Source organism: Orycteropus afer, unplaced genomic scaffold, assembly GCF_000298275.1.
Source record: "Orycteropus afer afer isolate SDZICR_OR568_19922 unplaced genomic scaffold, OryAfe1.0 scaffold00136, whole genome shotgun sequence".
Classification (NCBI taxonomy): domain Eukaryota; kingdom Metazoa; phylum Chordata; class Mammalia; order Tubulidentata; family Orycteropodidae; genus Orycteropus; species Orycteropus afer.
Genome location: NW_006921723.1, coordinates 1889251 through 1902548, shown reverse-complemented (window position 1 = coordinate 1902548; position 13298 = coordinate 1889251). Strand labels below are relative to the sequence as shown.

The 13298-nt window shown below is 58.5% G+C and overlaps 1 protein-coding gene across 1 annotated transcript; it reads right to left on the bottom strand.

Annotated features, from left to right (window-relative positions):
* Positions 1-370: 370 nt before the first annotated feature.
* Positions 371-13260, bottom strand: MAP1S (microtubule associated protein 1S). The gene is made up of 7 exons (XM_007945343.1): positions 13143-13260; positions 11129-11230; positions 9978-10060; positions 8661-8801; positions 5772-8097; positions 1768-2003; positions 371-526 (listed from the first exon to the last, which is right to left on the bottom strand). The coding sequence occupies exons 1-7, from the start codon at positions 13258-13260 to the stop codon at positions 371-373; spliced, it is 3162 nt and encodes a 1053-aa protein (XP_007943534.1).
* Between the last annotated feature and the right edge of the window lie 38 nt (positions 13261-13298).

The window sequence follows — 13298 nt, the reverse complement described above, 5'->3', positions numbered from 1 at the left end:
TGAGCACCTATTATGCCTATGGACAAAAGGATAACTTCTGTCTTATGGTTTTGGAGGCACAGAGACAAGTCAACCTCACCCCAGCTGACTTGTGCGCTGGGGTCAAGAGACTGTGGGGAGGGGGCAGCTGGCTCAGCCTCAGAGCTTCCTGGAGGAGTGAGTTCACCTGCCCAGCAGTCATAGCTCTGAAAACCACCTCCCCTCTCCCCTGGCCTCATTTTTCCCCATCTGTGAAACTGGCCTGCATCGTGAAGGAATGGAGGCACACAGAGTGAACACGTGGTTTATTCGTGATGGGTGAGTACTCAGGCAGTCGCAGAGCCAGGGACTATGGGAGTGGCGGAGGCAGGGCTGAGGGTGACAAGGTGGGTTAGAACTCCACCTTGCAGGCGGGGAAGGTCTCGTCCTGCATGGCCACCGTGCTGTTGCTGCCCAGCACTGTGAGGCCCAGTGCTTGCTGCCTTGCATGTGTCTCCTGGTACCATTCGTGCATGGCTACCGACTCGAAGGTGGGGATCAGGGTCACCTGCGTGAGACAGACAGCGACAGTGAGGGGCACCGCCTGCCCTTTCTCAAAGTTGAGGCTCTCTGGCTTCTCCTATCTTGGAGCTCATCATTCAGCTCCTTTCTCACCCTCCTGGACATCTGAGGGGTGGCCACCTCTGTCCCCAAAGCCCCTTTCCTGCCCCACGGGATCACATACGACCCCACCCCTCAGCCGCACCACGCTCATTCCCACCTCTGGCCTTTGCCTCACTTTCTCTCTGCTCGGAGCCCTCTGAGGGCAGAACATGCACTGTATATAAGGCTCTGTGCACCCCATTAAACACTCCACGGCCCACCCAGAAACTAGGGCTCCTCCCTGGGCCCTGCCTGTGCCCCTTGCAGTTCCAGCTTCGGTCTCCCTGCAGCTTCTAAGGACCTCAGCCCTCTAGCCCTGGGGTCCACTCACCATCTTTCCAGCCCCACAAACACTGTACACCCCACTGATATCCCACCTCCCAAGCTCTATGAGGGGCCAGCTGGGCATCACAGCTACAGGGACTGGTCCCTTTCCACCCAGGCTTCCCCTGGAACCAACCAGGGGTGGCACAGGAACCTATGTCTGCCCTCATAGGCTGTGTGGCTCGGGGATGTGGTCTGACAGATTAGCCCTATTCCTGTCTCTGTGGGGTAGGTGACGACCATGCCAACCTTGCACCATGTTCAACCTGAAAAGGCTGTGGTCCACTTCCACTTCACCCTCCCCCCACAGCTCCATAAACTGCACCACCCAATCACTGTTTCAGTCACCCCCAGAGGTGCTGCTATGGACTGAGCTGTGTCCCCCAAGAAGATACACTGGACCCCTGTACCTGTAAGAATCACCTTATTTGGAAAGAGAGTTTTCTTTTTATCTGTTAAGTCAAAGGTCATACTGGAATAGGATGGGGCCTAACCCTAACCCCTCCTGAGTGCTGTCATGTAAAAGGGAAGGACAGACAGACACACAGGAGATGAGATGCCATGTGAGGACCCTTCTGTAAGTCAAGAAATACTGAGGGATACCAGAAATAAAGGAGTCCTGGAGGACCCTCCCCCGGGGCCTTGAGGATCAGCGCTGCCTTGCCGACCTCTGGATGTGGACTCTCAGCCTTCCAAACCAAAGAGTAACTGTTCTCTAAAGCCCCCGTGTTGCGGCACTGTTCTGGCCACCCAGAGACTGAGAGGGGCGCCCAGAACCTATGACTGCGTGCTGCACTCAGGAAAGCCCACCTAGTCCCTCACCTGCAGCTCACGGTCCCACTGCTGCTTGCCGGCCAGCAGCGCATCCAGCAGGGCCCGCATGCCCTCCTCCTTGCCCTGGTCCTGGCCGCTGATGACATAGCAGAGGGCGCGCACCCGCCGGAAGAACTCAGTATCCACCAGGCGGGCACTGCTTCCACTGGGCAGGTAGGCCAGATCCAGGTAGACAGGATTGCCAGGTGGGGCACTGGACACACTCACGCGGCTGCCTGCTGTGCCTGCCGGAGAGAAGGACAGATCAGCAGCTGAGACAGGGGCCTAGCAGAAGGGCTGAGGGACAGAGGGCGGGGCTAAGAGAGGCTCCTGGGCGGCACCGCTGCTGCACCAGCCATGCCCACCTCACTGCTGGCATGGCCCTCCCCCTAGGCGGCACTTGTTCATAGATTTCTACTTGCTCTGCAAACATCTTCAGCTCCTCCTCTGTGCAGGATGGATGTCAAGCTAGGCTTTGAGATGAATTGTCCCCAGTCAAACACCCCGAAGGAGAGAGAATGAAGCAATCAGGAGGACTTCCTGAATGAAGGGGCCTGGAAGGAGCCCGGATGCAGTCCTGGAACACTGCTGCTTCCACAATCAGCTGTCTATTCAGTTGAAGGTCATTTATCCAGCTCTACTGGGCACCATGCCCCAGGAGCACAGAGTGACCTCAGCAAATGAAATCCCAGCCTGCCTTGCCATAGGTCCCTCCCAAGGGCAAGGCAAAGGGAGGGAAACCAAGTGGGGGTGGGAGTGACTAGGTTTAGATGGGAGTGGCCTTAGGTTTGGATGGGCTGCACTGAGACAGGTGGCTGTCCTCTTGAGCCCCTCAGAGCCACTGAAGGCTGACCAGACCCTCAGTTCAGGGCCCATGTGAGGTGAGCAGGCCAACAACCTTGGGACCACCAGCTCCCACAGGCCCTGAGCAAGCTAATCAATAATCTACAGCTGGAAGGACGCAGCTGGCTCTTGGGCACAGAGTCACTTGGCTCAGGTGTGGGGCAGATGTGGGTGCTTACAGAACAAATGAAACCCCAGGAAGCGCCCCGCCCCCACCTCAGCTTCATCCACTCAAGACCTGAGACAATGACAAGGATCTGGAAGGGAACCACAGAAGAAAGCCATGTGATGACATCATTTTGAGGGCACTGTAGCCCTCTGCTGGCAAAGGCTGACAATGGAGGAGGGGGAGGTAGGCACGAGCTAAAGGACAGGAAGGACAGTGTGGACCTGGAGTTGGGAAACCATGGCTGCAACCAAATCAGCCCCACTGGTTTGTGTAAATAAAGTTTTGTTGGCCCAAAACCATGCCCACTCGTTGATATAATGTCTATGGCTGCTTTTGTGCTATGACCCAAACCAAAAACCCACTGACATCTAAATAGGTCTCTTGGCAGGGGGTACGCCACATCCTGGAGAGGGGCTCCCAGCTGTGCTCTGGAGGAGGCCCAAACCCAAACCTAACCCACTGCCATCAAGTGGATTCCGACTCACAACAGCCCTAAAGGGCAGAAGAGAACTGTCCCATGGGGTTTCCAAGGCTGTAAATCTTTAAGGAAGCAGATTGCCTCTTCTTTCTCCCATGGAACAGCTGGTAGATTTGCACCAATGACCTTTTGATTAACAGCTGAATGGCTTAACCACTGCACTACCACCACTCCTTCTGTGCTGACAGCTGGGTTAAATACTGACTCTCTGGCCCTTTCCAGAGCAGCCCACTGGCCCATGGCTGGAGGACTGGGTGATCTGAGGTGGGTGGGGACAAGAGCTCTAGCAACTGAGACCACAGCCTTACTGGCTCCTCACTACAGCCCAGAAGGCTGCCTATGCCACCGTGGTGGGAACCCCAGATCCCCAGAGGCCCCAGAAGCCCATGGGCACTTCTTCAGAACCTGCCTGAGAAACCTAAGAGGCAGCCATTTAGGTGGTGGCCAAGCCAGGCCATGGAGACAAGGGCCAGGAGATGCCTGCCAACCAGGACGTGCCCACCCAGCCACCCTGTCCTGTTTTCGGAGCCACCTCCTGGGCACTGGGAAGAGGGCCTGGCCAGAGCCAATGCTTATTAACTGCAGAACATGTTACTGTTACTGCTGCCCTCGCTGTAACTTCTCTGGCCAGCCCCACCTCTAAAGCTGAATGGACCAGGGGCCCCACTGAATGGCTGAGACAGGGCAGGCAAGTGTGCACGTTTGGTGCAACACACACACCAGGTTCCTGAGACTCAGCTGGCAAAAGCAATGTGACTTATCTCACTAATGATGCTTCATGTCGATTTCACAGAGAAGTGATACAATTTAGGTTATAATGAGCAGCAGATAAGACCCCCCTGAGCAGTGCAAATAGTTAACAAGTGGGGCTGCTAACCGAAGGGTGTGAGGGTCACATCCACCCAGAGGTGCCTCAGAAGAAAGTCCTGGTAACCTACTTCCAAAAAGAGCAGCCACAGAAAACGGCATGGAACACAGTTCTACTCTGACACACATTGAGTCACTGTGAGTTGGGAGTCGCCTTGGCAGCAATGGGTGTCTTTTTTTTTGGGTGAGAAGAGTTAGTGCAGCAGGCCTGAGGCTACTGCCCTTGAATGCTGCTGGCCGGGCCCACCTGGGTCCGGAGTTTGGGGACATGGACCTCAGGAAAGTTCCTACCATTTCCTGAACGGGTGAAGGTGGCTCACTGGGCCTAGACTGGGCACACAATGTGGTTTATGCTGAATTCCCAGGTTCCTTCTGGGGGTCTGGGATTCTGGGATGGACCAGGCAGAGCTGCCTACACGACCAGCCTCCCAGTAACAATCCTAGGTGCTGGCTCTCTCAAGCTTCCCTGGGAGTCAACACTTCACATGAGTTATTACAGCTCACTGCTGGCCACCCAGCAATGTCACGGAAGAAAGGCCTGGTGACCTACTTCCATAACGATAACGGCCAAGAAAAGCCTATGGACTCTATGGAACACAGTTCTGACACCTATGGGGTCGCTGCAGGTCAGAATTGACCCGGCTACCCACGTGGGTTTGGGATTTGGTGTGACTCTGTGGGGAGAGGACACTAGAAGCTTGCGCCTATTCCCTGGATCCTGCCCTGCATGCTTCTGTCCTTTGCTGACTCTGCTATGTCCTTTGTCTGTGAGAAATCACAGCTGGGAATACAACTGTCTGCTTGGTCCTCCCAGCAAATCACCAGACCTGGGGCGGTGGCGGGGGCCATGGCATAAATGTGTTAAAGAAAACACAGTCACTCCTCGTTCCTGATTCCGTATTTGCAAAGTTCCCCACTCGCTAAAACTTATTTGTAACCTCAAATCAGCACTGTGATGTGTTTGCGGTCACCTGTGGACATGCAGGTTCCCAGCTGTGATTGCTAATCCAGCATTCATGGTGGCTTTCTAGAGCACTGTCGCTGAATCAGTCCCAAGTTATGATGACCCCATGCAAGACAGAATAGAACACCGCCTAGTCCTGCACCGTCCCTGGGGGTCAGCTGCAGATCTAACTGCTGTGCTCCAGGGTTTTGCTGGCTGAGGTTCAGAAGCAGATGGCCAGGCCTTTCCTCTTAGCCCACCTTAGTCTGGGAGCTCTGCTGAAACCCGTGTGGCATCATAACAACACACAAGCCTCCATGGATAGATGGGTGGTGGACACACCTACGGGGCACTGGCCAGGAATGGAAGTCAAGTGTCGCCCATGGAAGGGGTGGATTCCATTATTGAACTACTCAATGTCAGAACACTTTCTAGAACACAGCCACCACGAATAACGAGAATTGACCACATACTGTTAAAACGGCCTTTTCTGGTTTCTTACTTCCTAACAGAGCTAGAGATGACTGATGTGTCTCATGTTACATTTCTACTGGGCAGGCAGCTTGAAGACAAGGGGAGGGCAGACGCTTAAATGCTGAGGCCAGTGCTGCCACTTTAGGGGAGAAACTGAGGCCCAGAGAGAGTGGGGCATGGCTGAGGTCGCAAGCAGACAGGGCTGGGAGGACGTGTCTATGCACCCTCCTGGTACTCACCTGGAGGGCCTCGAGTGGTCGTCTTGGGAATGGAGACCTTTCTGGACAGGGACGCCCGGGCTGCCTTGTCACTGGGCTCACTTCGGGTGCTGAGTGGCCGGCTGGCTCGATCCCCACCAGCCAGCCCCTTGGTTTTGGCAGTACCACCTGTTGTGGCTTTGGGGCCAGCGGTACTGGGGCCCGTGCGGGCCAGGGGCTTCCGGGCACGGCTAAGGCTCTCCAGGCGCCGTGCCTGCTCAGGGTCCACCATGCAGACACCAGGTGGGGCAGGCAGCGGACGAGGGTCCTTGAGCGGGGCGGATAGCGGGTCACGGCGGCGGTGGGATACACCCAGGCTCTCAGTGTCGTCATCGTCTGAGTCCACAGGGCCTGGGATGGCAGGCAGGGGCTCCGAGTCAGACAAGGTGGGCAGGGACTCGCTGAGGGAGGTGGGTGGTGTCTCTTCAGCCCCTGGGCCTCCTGGGCCACGCTCCTGGGAACGAGCACTGCTGTCGTTGGAGCCACCACCGGGGGAGGCAGCAGCAGCAGAAGGTATGGCCTTGCGGTGCTCAAACTCGCAAGGGGACACCAGACACAGGTCCACATCGTGCGGGGAGGCCGAGCGCCGGGCCCGGGGACCACGCAGCGGGAGGCTCAGACCAGGCTCACTGCTGGCAGGGGGTGGCGGCAGTGCCTGCTCAAAGGACACAGACAAGGACTCATCCACCTCAGTGGAGTGTGGCGAGCCCACCTCTGCGGGCAGTGAGGGCGTGGTCACGGTGGGCGAGGCATCAGGTGCCGCTTCCTCAGCGCGCAGTGGGCTCAGCGCCAGCCGCCCGCAGGTGTCGGCAGGGCCCCCGTGGCCCTGCGCGGCAGGTGAAGGTGTGCGAAGCTGAGGCGTGCTGGCCGCCGACAGCAGCTCCAGCGTCTGCTCCTCTGAGCTACAGCCCTCATCCCCAGCGGCCAGACTCGGGCCTAGCTCCAGGCTGCGCTCCAGGCTGGGTGTAGCTGCCAGTGGGAGCGCTGGGGACATGCATGCTGCCAGCGGGGGACTGGCCTCACCGCAGCGGAAGCTCGGGGGGCTGCGGGGCCCATTCTCCACAGCTGGGCGTGGTGCATCAGGTGCTTTCCGGGCCTTGGCTGACCCTGAAGCCATCACCTTTTTGACATCAGGGGCGGAGGAGACCCCGCGGCGTGCCTCCCGTGGCTGGGTCCGCAGGGTAACAGGTCTGGGGTCCTTCTTGGCATCCCGTGGGGGCAGCCTGGTGTCCTTCTCAGTGCGCAGGGGCTCTTTGCGGGCTGTCCCGGAGCGCTCCCTGCCCCGAGCGCTGTCCCGGGAACCCACGCTCTCCTTGCTCTCCGCACGCCGCGGCCCCTCCAGGTCCTGAGGTGTCACCACTGGTTCGTGCAGGAAGCCCAGGTGCTGCAAGCGGGCCAGGCCCTCAAGCAGGCGCGCAGGAGGTGTGCAGCCTGGGAAGAGCACCCGCACCACCTTCTCAGTAGGGCTGGCCGGCTGCCACACCAGCAAGACGCAGGCTGAGGCCAGCATGCGGTCAGCACTGCGCCCGGCAGCTTCAGAGGCCGGGTGCAGCACATACATGTCCAGCCGGCCCACACCCATCTTCTGGAAGAGCACAGTGGGCTGGGTGGGTAGCGTCCCACGGCTCAAGGGCAGTGGTGGGATGCCCAAGCGGGCCAGCAATCCCAGCGCCAGCCCCACCTCATCTACACCACGCACCAGCTGCGCCCCATCACCCGCTGAATCCCCAGCTACGCCTGTGTTCAGGAACACAACGCCTAGCTCGGGCGAGATGAGATTGCGCAGCCCCTCGTCTCCCCCGCCGCTGGCCGCCGCTGCCTCACGCTCTGCCAGCTTACGCCGCAGCAGGCTGTTGAGGCCTGGCAGGCTGTCAACGCCAGCGTGGGTCACCAGCACTGCATCCACACGGTCCAGGTGTCGCACCAGCTTCCAGAAGCTCGACTTGGGGCTTGAGCCACCGTTGACCAGGATGGTGAAGCCATTGACGGCAAAGAAGGCAGCATCACCCAGGCCGCCGGGAAAGACGTAGCAGCAGGGCCGGGCGATCTTGAGAAAGCCCACGGCAGCTGGAGGCTCCAGCAGCTCAAAGGGCGAGGGTGGCTCCAGCGACTCAGCCACATACTCCAGGAACTCACGCAGGCCCTCGGAGGCCGGCAGCTTCACTGGCGGGTTCAGCCGCAGCTGGAGGGTGCCCGGCAGGCTTGGCAGGTTGAGTGCCAGCTGGGCCCAGTTGCCAAAGGTTGGGCAGGTGATGGTGAGTGTGGGCGGGGCAGGTGGCGGGGGCGCTGAGGCCAGGAACTCCCCAATCTGCAGGCATACCTGGAGTCAGGGGGCCTCCAACTGGTCCCTCACTTGCTCCCCACCCTCTTGGGACCAAACTCAGCCTCTCCCATCTGGTCAGCCCTCTCCTCCTGCCTCTCTCCCCACTGCTCCTCGGATCCTCCCTGTCTCAGGGCTACTGTTCTATAACCTTAGGGCATGGCCCTTCCAGGCCCATCTCTCTTCACTGTATTAATCCCTGACTTCCTCACCTCTACAGCACCGGCTCTGACCTGTGACGTGAAAACATGGCCTACCACTGCTGATTTCTGTCTATCTGTCCCCAGCCAGACTGTGGACCCTGTCCAGCTCCGTCCTTCTGGGACTCTGTATCCACAGTACCTGTTAGGCTTCTGGGAAGTTGGCCAAGCTATGACCTGGTCTCTCGCAGCACACTTTAGTCCATGAGGGGACTGAACCCTGATAACCAGAGGGTGCCCCAATCCCTGCCCCACCTGGACAGGATGAGTCTGGATTTAGAGCCAATACTCCAAACAGGGGGATGAGGGAAGGGATGGCAAAGAAGGCAGGAGGGGGAGGGGGTGTCTTACCTCCTTATCTGCCAGGACCTGAAGGAAGTGACGGGATGAGAAGCCGCCCGTCTGGAGCAGCAGCTCCCCCGTCTCCTCTAGGCAGGGCCCAGCCAGCACCACCAGCTTGTGAGGGGCAGGATCCAGCAGAAGGTTCCGGAGCTGGGGAAGGGAGACAGTATTAAGGGCCCTACTCCTTAACAGTGAATAGTGAAGCCTCCAGCCCCAAATCTATACATAATTCCTTTCCCTTGTTCCCACCACAAGGTCAATAGTGCTTGACCAAGAGATGGGACAGCAGCCTCCTGCTGGGCCCTGTCCCTTTAGCAAATCCCTACTCAGCCTACAAAGCCCAGCTCTAATGCCTCTCCTGGGCTCTCTCAAACCACCTCTCCATCTGTCCCAAATGTGACACCATGGGGCAAGGATGTCTATTTCTAGCTCGTCTCCCCCACAATGAGAGCCCCTCAAGGAACACAGGTGACCAGACTGATCAAAGGAGTCAGCCTGTAAGAGGGTCTCTAGTGAGATGCCCCAGGGCTCTGTCCTGCTCCTCTCTGATGGAAAATAGGGAGAAGAATCCAGACTTCACCGAACCAGGAACATTAACAAGTCAGTGAACTGGGGCCCATGGAGGGACTCTCCTGGACACTAGTGTCTGTGGGGCTGTACCCCCCAGACCTCCACGCCTGCTGGATCTGAGGCAGGAGCGCTCCCCGGCTCCTTCACCACCATCCCACCCCATCGTCACCCTGAAGGAGTGGAGAAGGGGAGGCTTCCTGGGGAAGGTGTCCTGCCGCTGTGGGTCAAGAAGAGGGTTATAAGCAAATGTGGAACAAAATTCAAAATTATGAAAAAAAAAAAAGGGGGGACCAGGTTTGCTGCTCTGATAGAGGCTGACAGAACTCCTGAGACTGTGGGCCCTAGCTGCCCTTCAGGTCTGGAGCAGAACCCACTCCTGTGGCTTCCAGCCAAAAAGACAGGCATGTAAGCTGAACATTTATATTAGGTAGCTATACTCCTTGGAGAGGTCAGTCATGGGAGAATAAAAGGGCTGTGTATGTAAGGGAGACAGCTCGAGGGGGCAAGAGTGCATGGGAAGGAAACAGGGAAGAGGTGGCTATGGGGAGGAAATGGGAGGGGAGCTGTTGCATTGTGGGAGATTACAGTCAATGTCATGAGACTAAGTGTATGTGAACTGCTGTATGGAAAATGAATTTGCTCTGTAAACTTTCACCCAAATCATAATAAAACTAAAAAAAAAAAAAAAAGAGGGTTATAAGCAGAGCGACATCAGGGTCCCAGCAGCCTGCCTCCCCTCATGCCAACACCCTGTACCTCATCACACAGCGACTTGTCCGAGGGGTTGAGGAGGACCAGGGTGTCCAGTGCGTCCCCACGATGGTGCAGGCTCCGCTGGCCTATGAGTGCCGGACCGTGAGCTGGGGTTGGATCTCACCATGTGAGCCCCTCATCCCCGGTCAGGATGATGGGCGGAGGAGCCTTTGAGCTGTCTCACACCAAGACCCAGGTGATCACGAGCCCCACTGCATTGTGCTCTGTGACCGCCAGGGCTGCTCTCTCTGTATGCTCCCAACAGCACTGGTGGGGGGTGTCATCCTCATCCCATCTTACAGAAAGGGACACTAACCTCAGGGAGGGCCAAAGAGGAAGGGCCAATGAGGGTATGCCCGGTGAGGGCACGGTGCCAAGGAAACACAGTGTGAAGGGAGCTGGGGGCGGAGTAGGACCACACTGAGCAGCATGGTCGATTCTGAGACTCAAATCTGTGAGCCTGGGTCCAGCCACTGTGCACCAGGCCCTGAGGCTTTGGAGGCCACAGCCCACCAGAGCTGGTCTCTGATTACCAAACTCCTAACCAAGCACAGGTATTGCCCATTCAGACGGGGAAACCGAGACGGAGAGTCACACATGGCTGCCAAGGTCACATGGAGCGAATGGGATTTCCAGGCTCCTCAGCCCCCACGAGGGGTCAGGAAGACACCAGGACTGCTGGGACAATGAGGCAGCAGGCACTTCCTTCCCCTCCCGTGGTGGCCAGGCGTGACTCAATTACTGGCCTCTGTGGGGGGGCTGGTGACGCCTGGTGTGCTCTGTTCACCCTGGGTCATCCGGTTATACTAGATCCCCGGGGACTGCACTCTCCTCCCCAGTTCCATCTCTCTACTTCCTGGTTTCCCGTTTATTGAGCACATACTGTGGTACAAGGCCCTGTAGAGGGGCCCCATGAGGTTCCATTCCCCCACTTAGCTGCTTCTCACCTCAAAACACCTTCTTTAAAAAAAAAAACACATACACACACACAAAAAAAAACCACCCTCCTCAAAGGGCTCATGACCCTGCCCTCATGCCTTGGTTTCCTCATCTGTAAAATCGAGGTGAAAAACTCTTAGCTTTTGCCTGTGGGCTACTGAGGATGGGGGAATTGGTACTGGGGACACAGGGTGCAGGGAAGGCCCTGGTCTCACCTTTCACAATGCTGGAGAAGGTGGCCGAATGCCGTGACACAAAGACCTTGAGCTGCTCATCAAGGCCGCAGATGCTGGGGTCCACGTCCCAGGAGCGGATGCCTGGTGGGTGGCAGGAGGGAGGTCAGTGGCCTTTGCTCCCAGAATAGTTCAATAACTAGCACCCTGGTTGTTGCTGGTGAGTTCACACCAACTCCTGGCAACCCCACATGTCAGAGCAGAACTGCACTCTACAGGATTTTCAGGGCTGTGACCTATCGGAAATAGACAGGCCTTTCTTCCAAGGTGCCTCTACGTAGGTTCAAACCACCAACTTCTCAGTTAGTACTTAAGCACTTTACCATTTGCAACATCAGTTGGGTGGCACAAAGGGTTAAGAATTCAACTAGCTGAAAGGTTGGCAGTTCAAACCTACCCAGACGAGCCTCAGAAGAAAGGCCTGGTGATCTGCTTCTGAAAGGTCACAGCCTTGAAAATCCCATGGAGCAGTTCTACTCTGCACACGGGGTTGCCAAGTCAGAACTGATTTGATGGCAAGCAACAAGCTCCCGGGGGATGAGGGCTCCAGCCCCTCCCCTTGAACTGCCCCTTCACCCTGCTACAGGCCTGGGGGGTCAGAGCCTGTGTCTTAGGACCCAGGGTGCACTTCAGCAATTTACAGGTAAGACTCAGAATCCCCTGGACATCATCTTAACTTCCCTCCCACTTCCCTCTCTTCCTGCCACCACTACCTCCTCCTCCTCCACCACCACCATAATGGGCTCTTTCCAGCTCTGGGCCTTAGCACCAGCTGTTGCTACTGCCCTCCCCTGCCCTTCAGGTCTCATCTTTCAACTGCTTCCCCCCTGAGAAGCCCTTGCCCCACCCTACTGTCCTTGAAGGCTTTTTCATCCTTACCACATTCCTTACAATAAGCCTCCTTAAAACTTGATCCCCTCCTCACTGCCTTTTGCCTCAGCCCCAGACCCCACCGTGAGCCACAGCCGAGGGTGTATCCTGCCACCCCATTTTACAGGCAATGTGACTCTGGCTCAGAATGTGTCCAAAGAACAGGAGACGAAGGCCCTGGAACCAGCGTGTGGCAAATGATGCCCTGCATCCCACTGGACCAGGTGGATGCAGCTGAACCTGACAGGTGCACCTATGACTCACCTCCCTGGGGCAGGCCTGCCTACGCCCCAATTAGCATCCTTACCGCCCCAAGATGCTCTTCTTGCTCCTGTTTCAAGGATGTGCTCCCTGTCCCCCCTCTAGGTCAGGACGCCCTGACTGCTCCGCAGCCCCCTCCCATCTCCCGGACTGCCCCCACCAGCACGTCGCACGCAGCCTCGCCGCCGGGTCTCCGCCCTCCAGCAGGAGCAGGACCCCGCCCCCGCTGTCAGTCCCAGGAGGGCGGGGCAGCTCGCATCCCCAGAGGGGTCCTGATGGCTCCTGCGATTCCACACGGGGATTTCTGGCTCGGAGAGCGCCCAGAGACCCGGGTGGGGCGTGTCAAGGACACAGGGACCCCAAGATGGGGTCGCGTTAGGTCGCGGACTCCGCTTATAACAGATTCCGGCGTCCTGAGAGAAGCGGTTCCTGGGCTGTTGGCTGCCACGCCGGGGCTCCTACCGGATCCCCGAGACAGCGCGGGGCCCCTAAGGCCCGGGGTGGGGGGATGTGCTGAGACCTGCGGGTTTGGGGCGGTCCCGTCCTTCCATCCTCGCCCCCCAAGTGCGGGCCCTGCGGGCGGGAAGCCGCTGCCCAGATTGCCCAATCGCTCGAGTGGCGGGGCCGGGCCGTGTCTCCGCCTGTGTCCCCTCCCCGACCGCGCCGGGTGGAGGCGGGCGGCAGGGCCCGGGCCCCGCTACCTCCGAGGGGCCTCGGCCTCCCGCCCTGGCCTGCTCGGTGGCGGAGCAGGAAAGGCCCCCGACGTCGCCGCGCCCGCCTTGCCATCTGCAACGGACCCCGGGACACTCCTTCCCCGCCCGGCCACGCTCGTCCCCGGAGCCCCCTGCTCCCCTCGGCGCCCGACCTCGCTCCAGCTCCTCCAGCACGTAGGCCAGCAGCCCCGGGCGCCCGCACTCGCCGCCCACCACAAGCAGCAGCGCACAAGGCGCCTCAGCTGCCCCGAGGGCCGCCACCGCCGCCATCTTCGCACCGCCCGCCGCCGCTAGCACCGCCTGCCCCG

Excerpts from the sequence above, each read along its gene's own strand:
- MAP1S (XM_007945343.1), bottom strand. The coding sequence starts at position 13,260 with ATGGCGGCGGTGGCGGCCCTCGGGGCAGCTGAGGCGCCTTGTGCGCTG. Across the intron at positions 8,098-8,660 it reads AGGTCCTGGCAGATAAGGAG|ATTGGGGAGTTCCTGGCCTC; the intron begins GTAAGACACCCC and ends GTATGCCTGCAG. Across the intron at positions 2,004-5,771 it reads GACCACTCGAGGCCCTCCAG|GCACAGCAGGCAGCCGCGTG; the intron begins GTGAGTACCAGG and ends TCTCTCCGGCAG.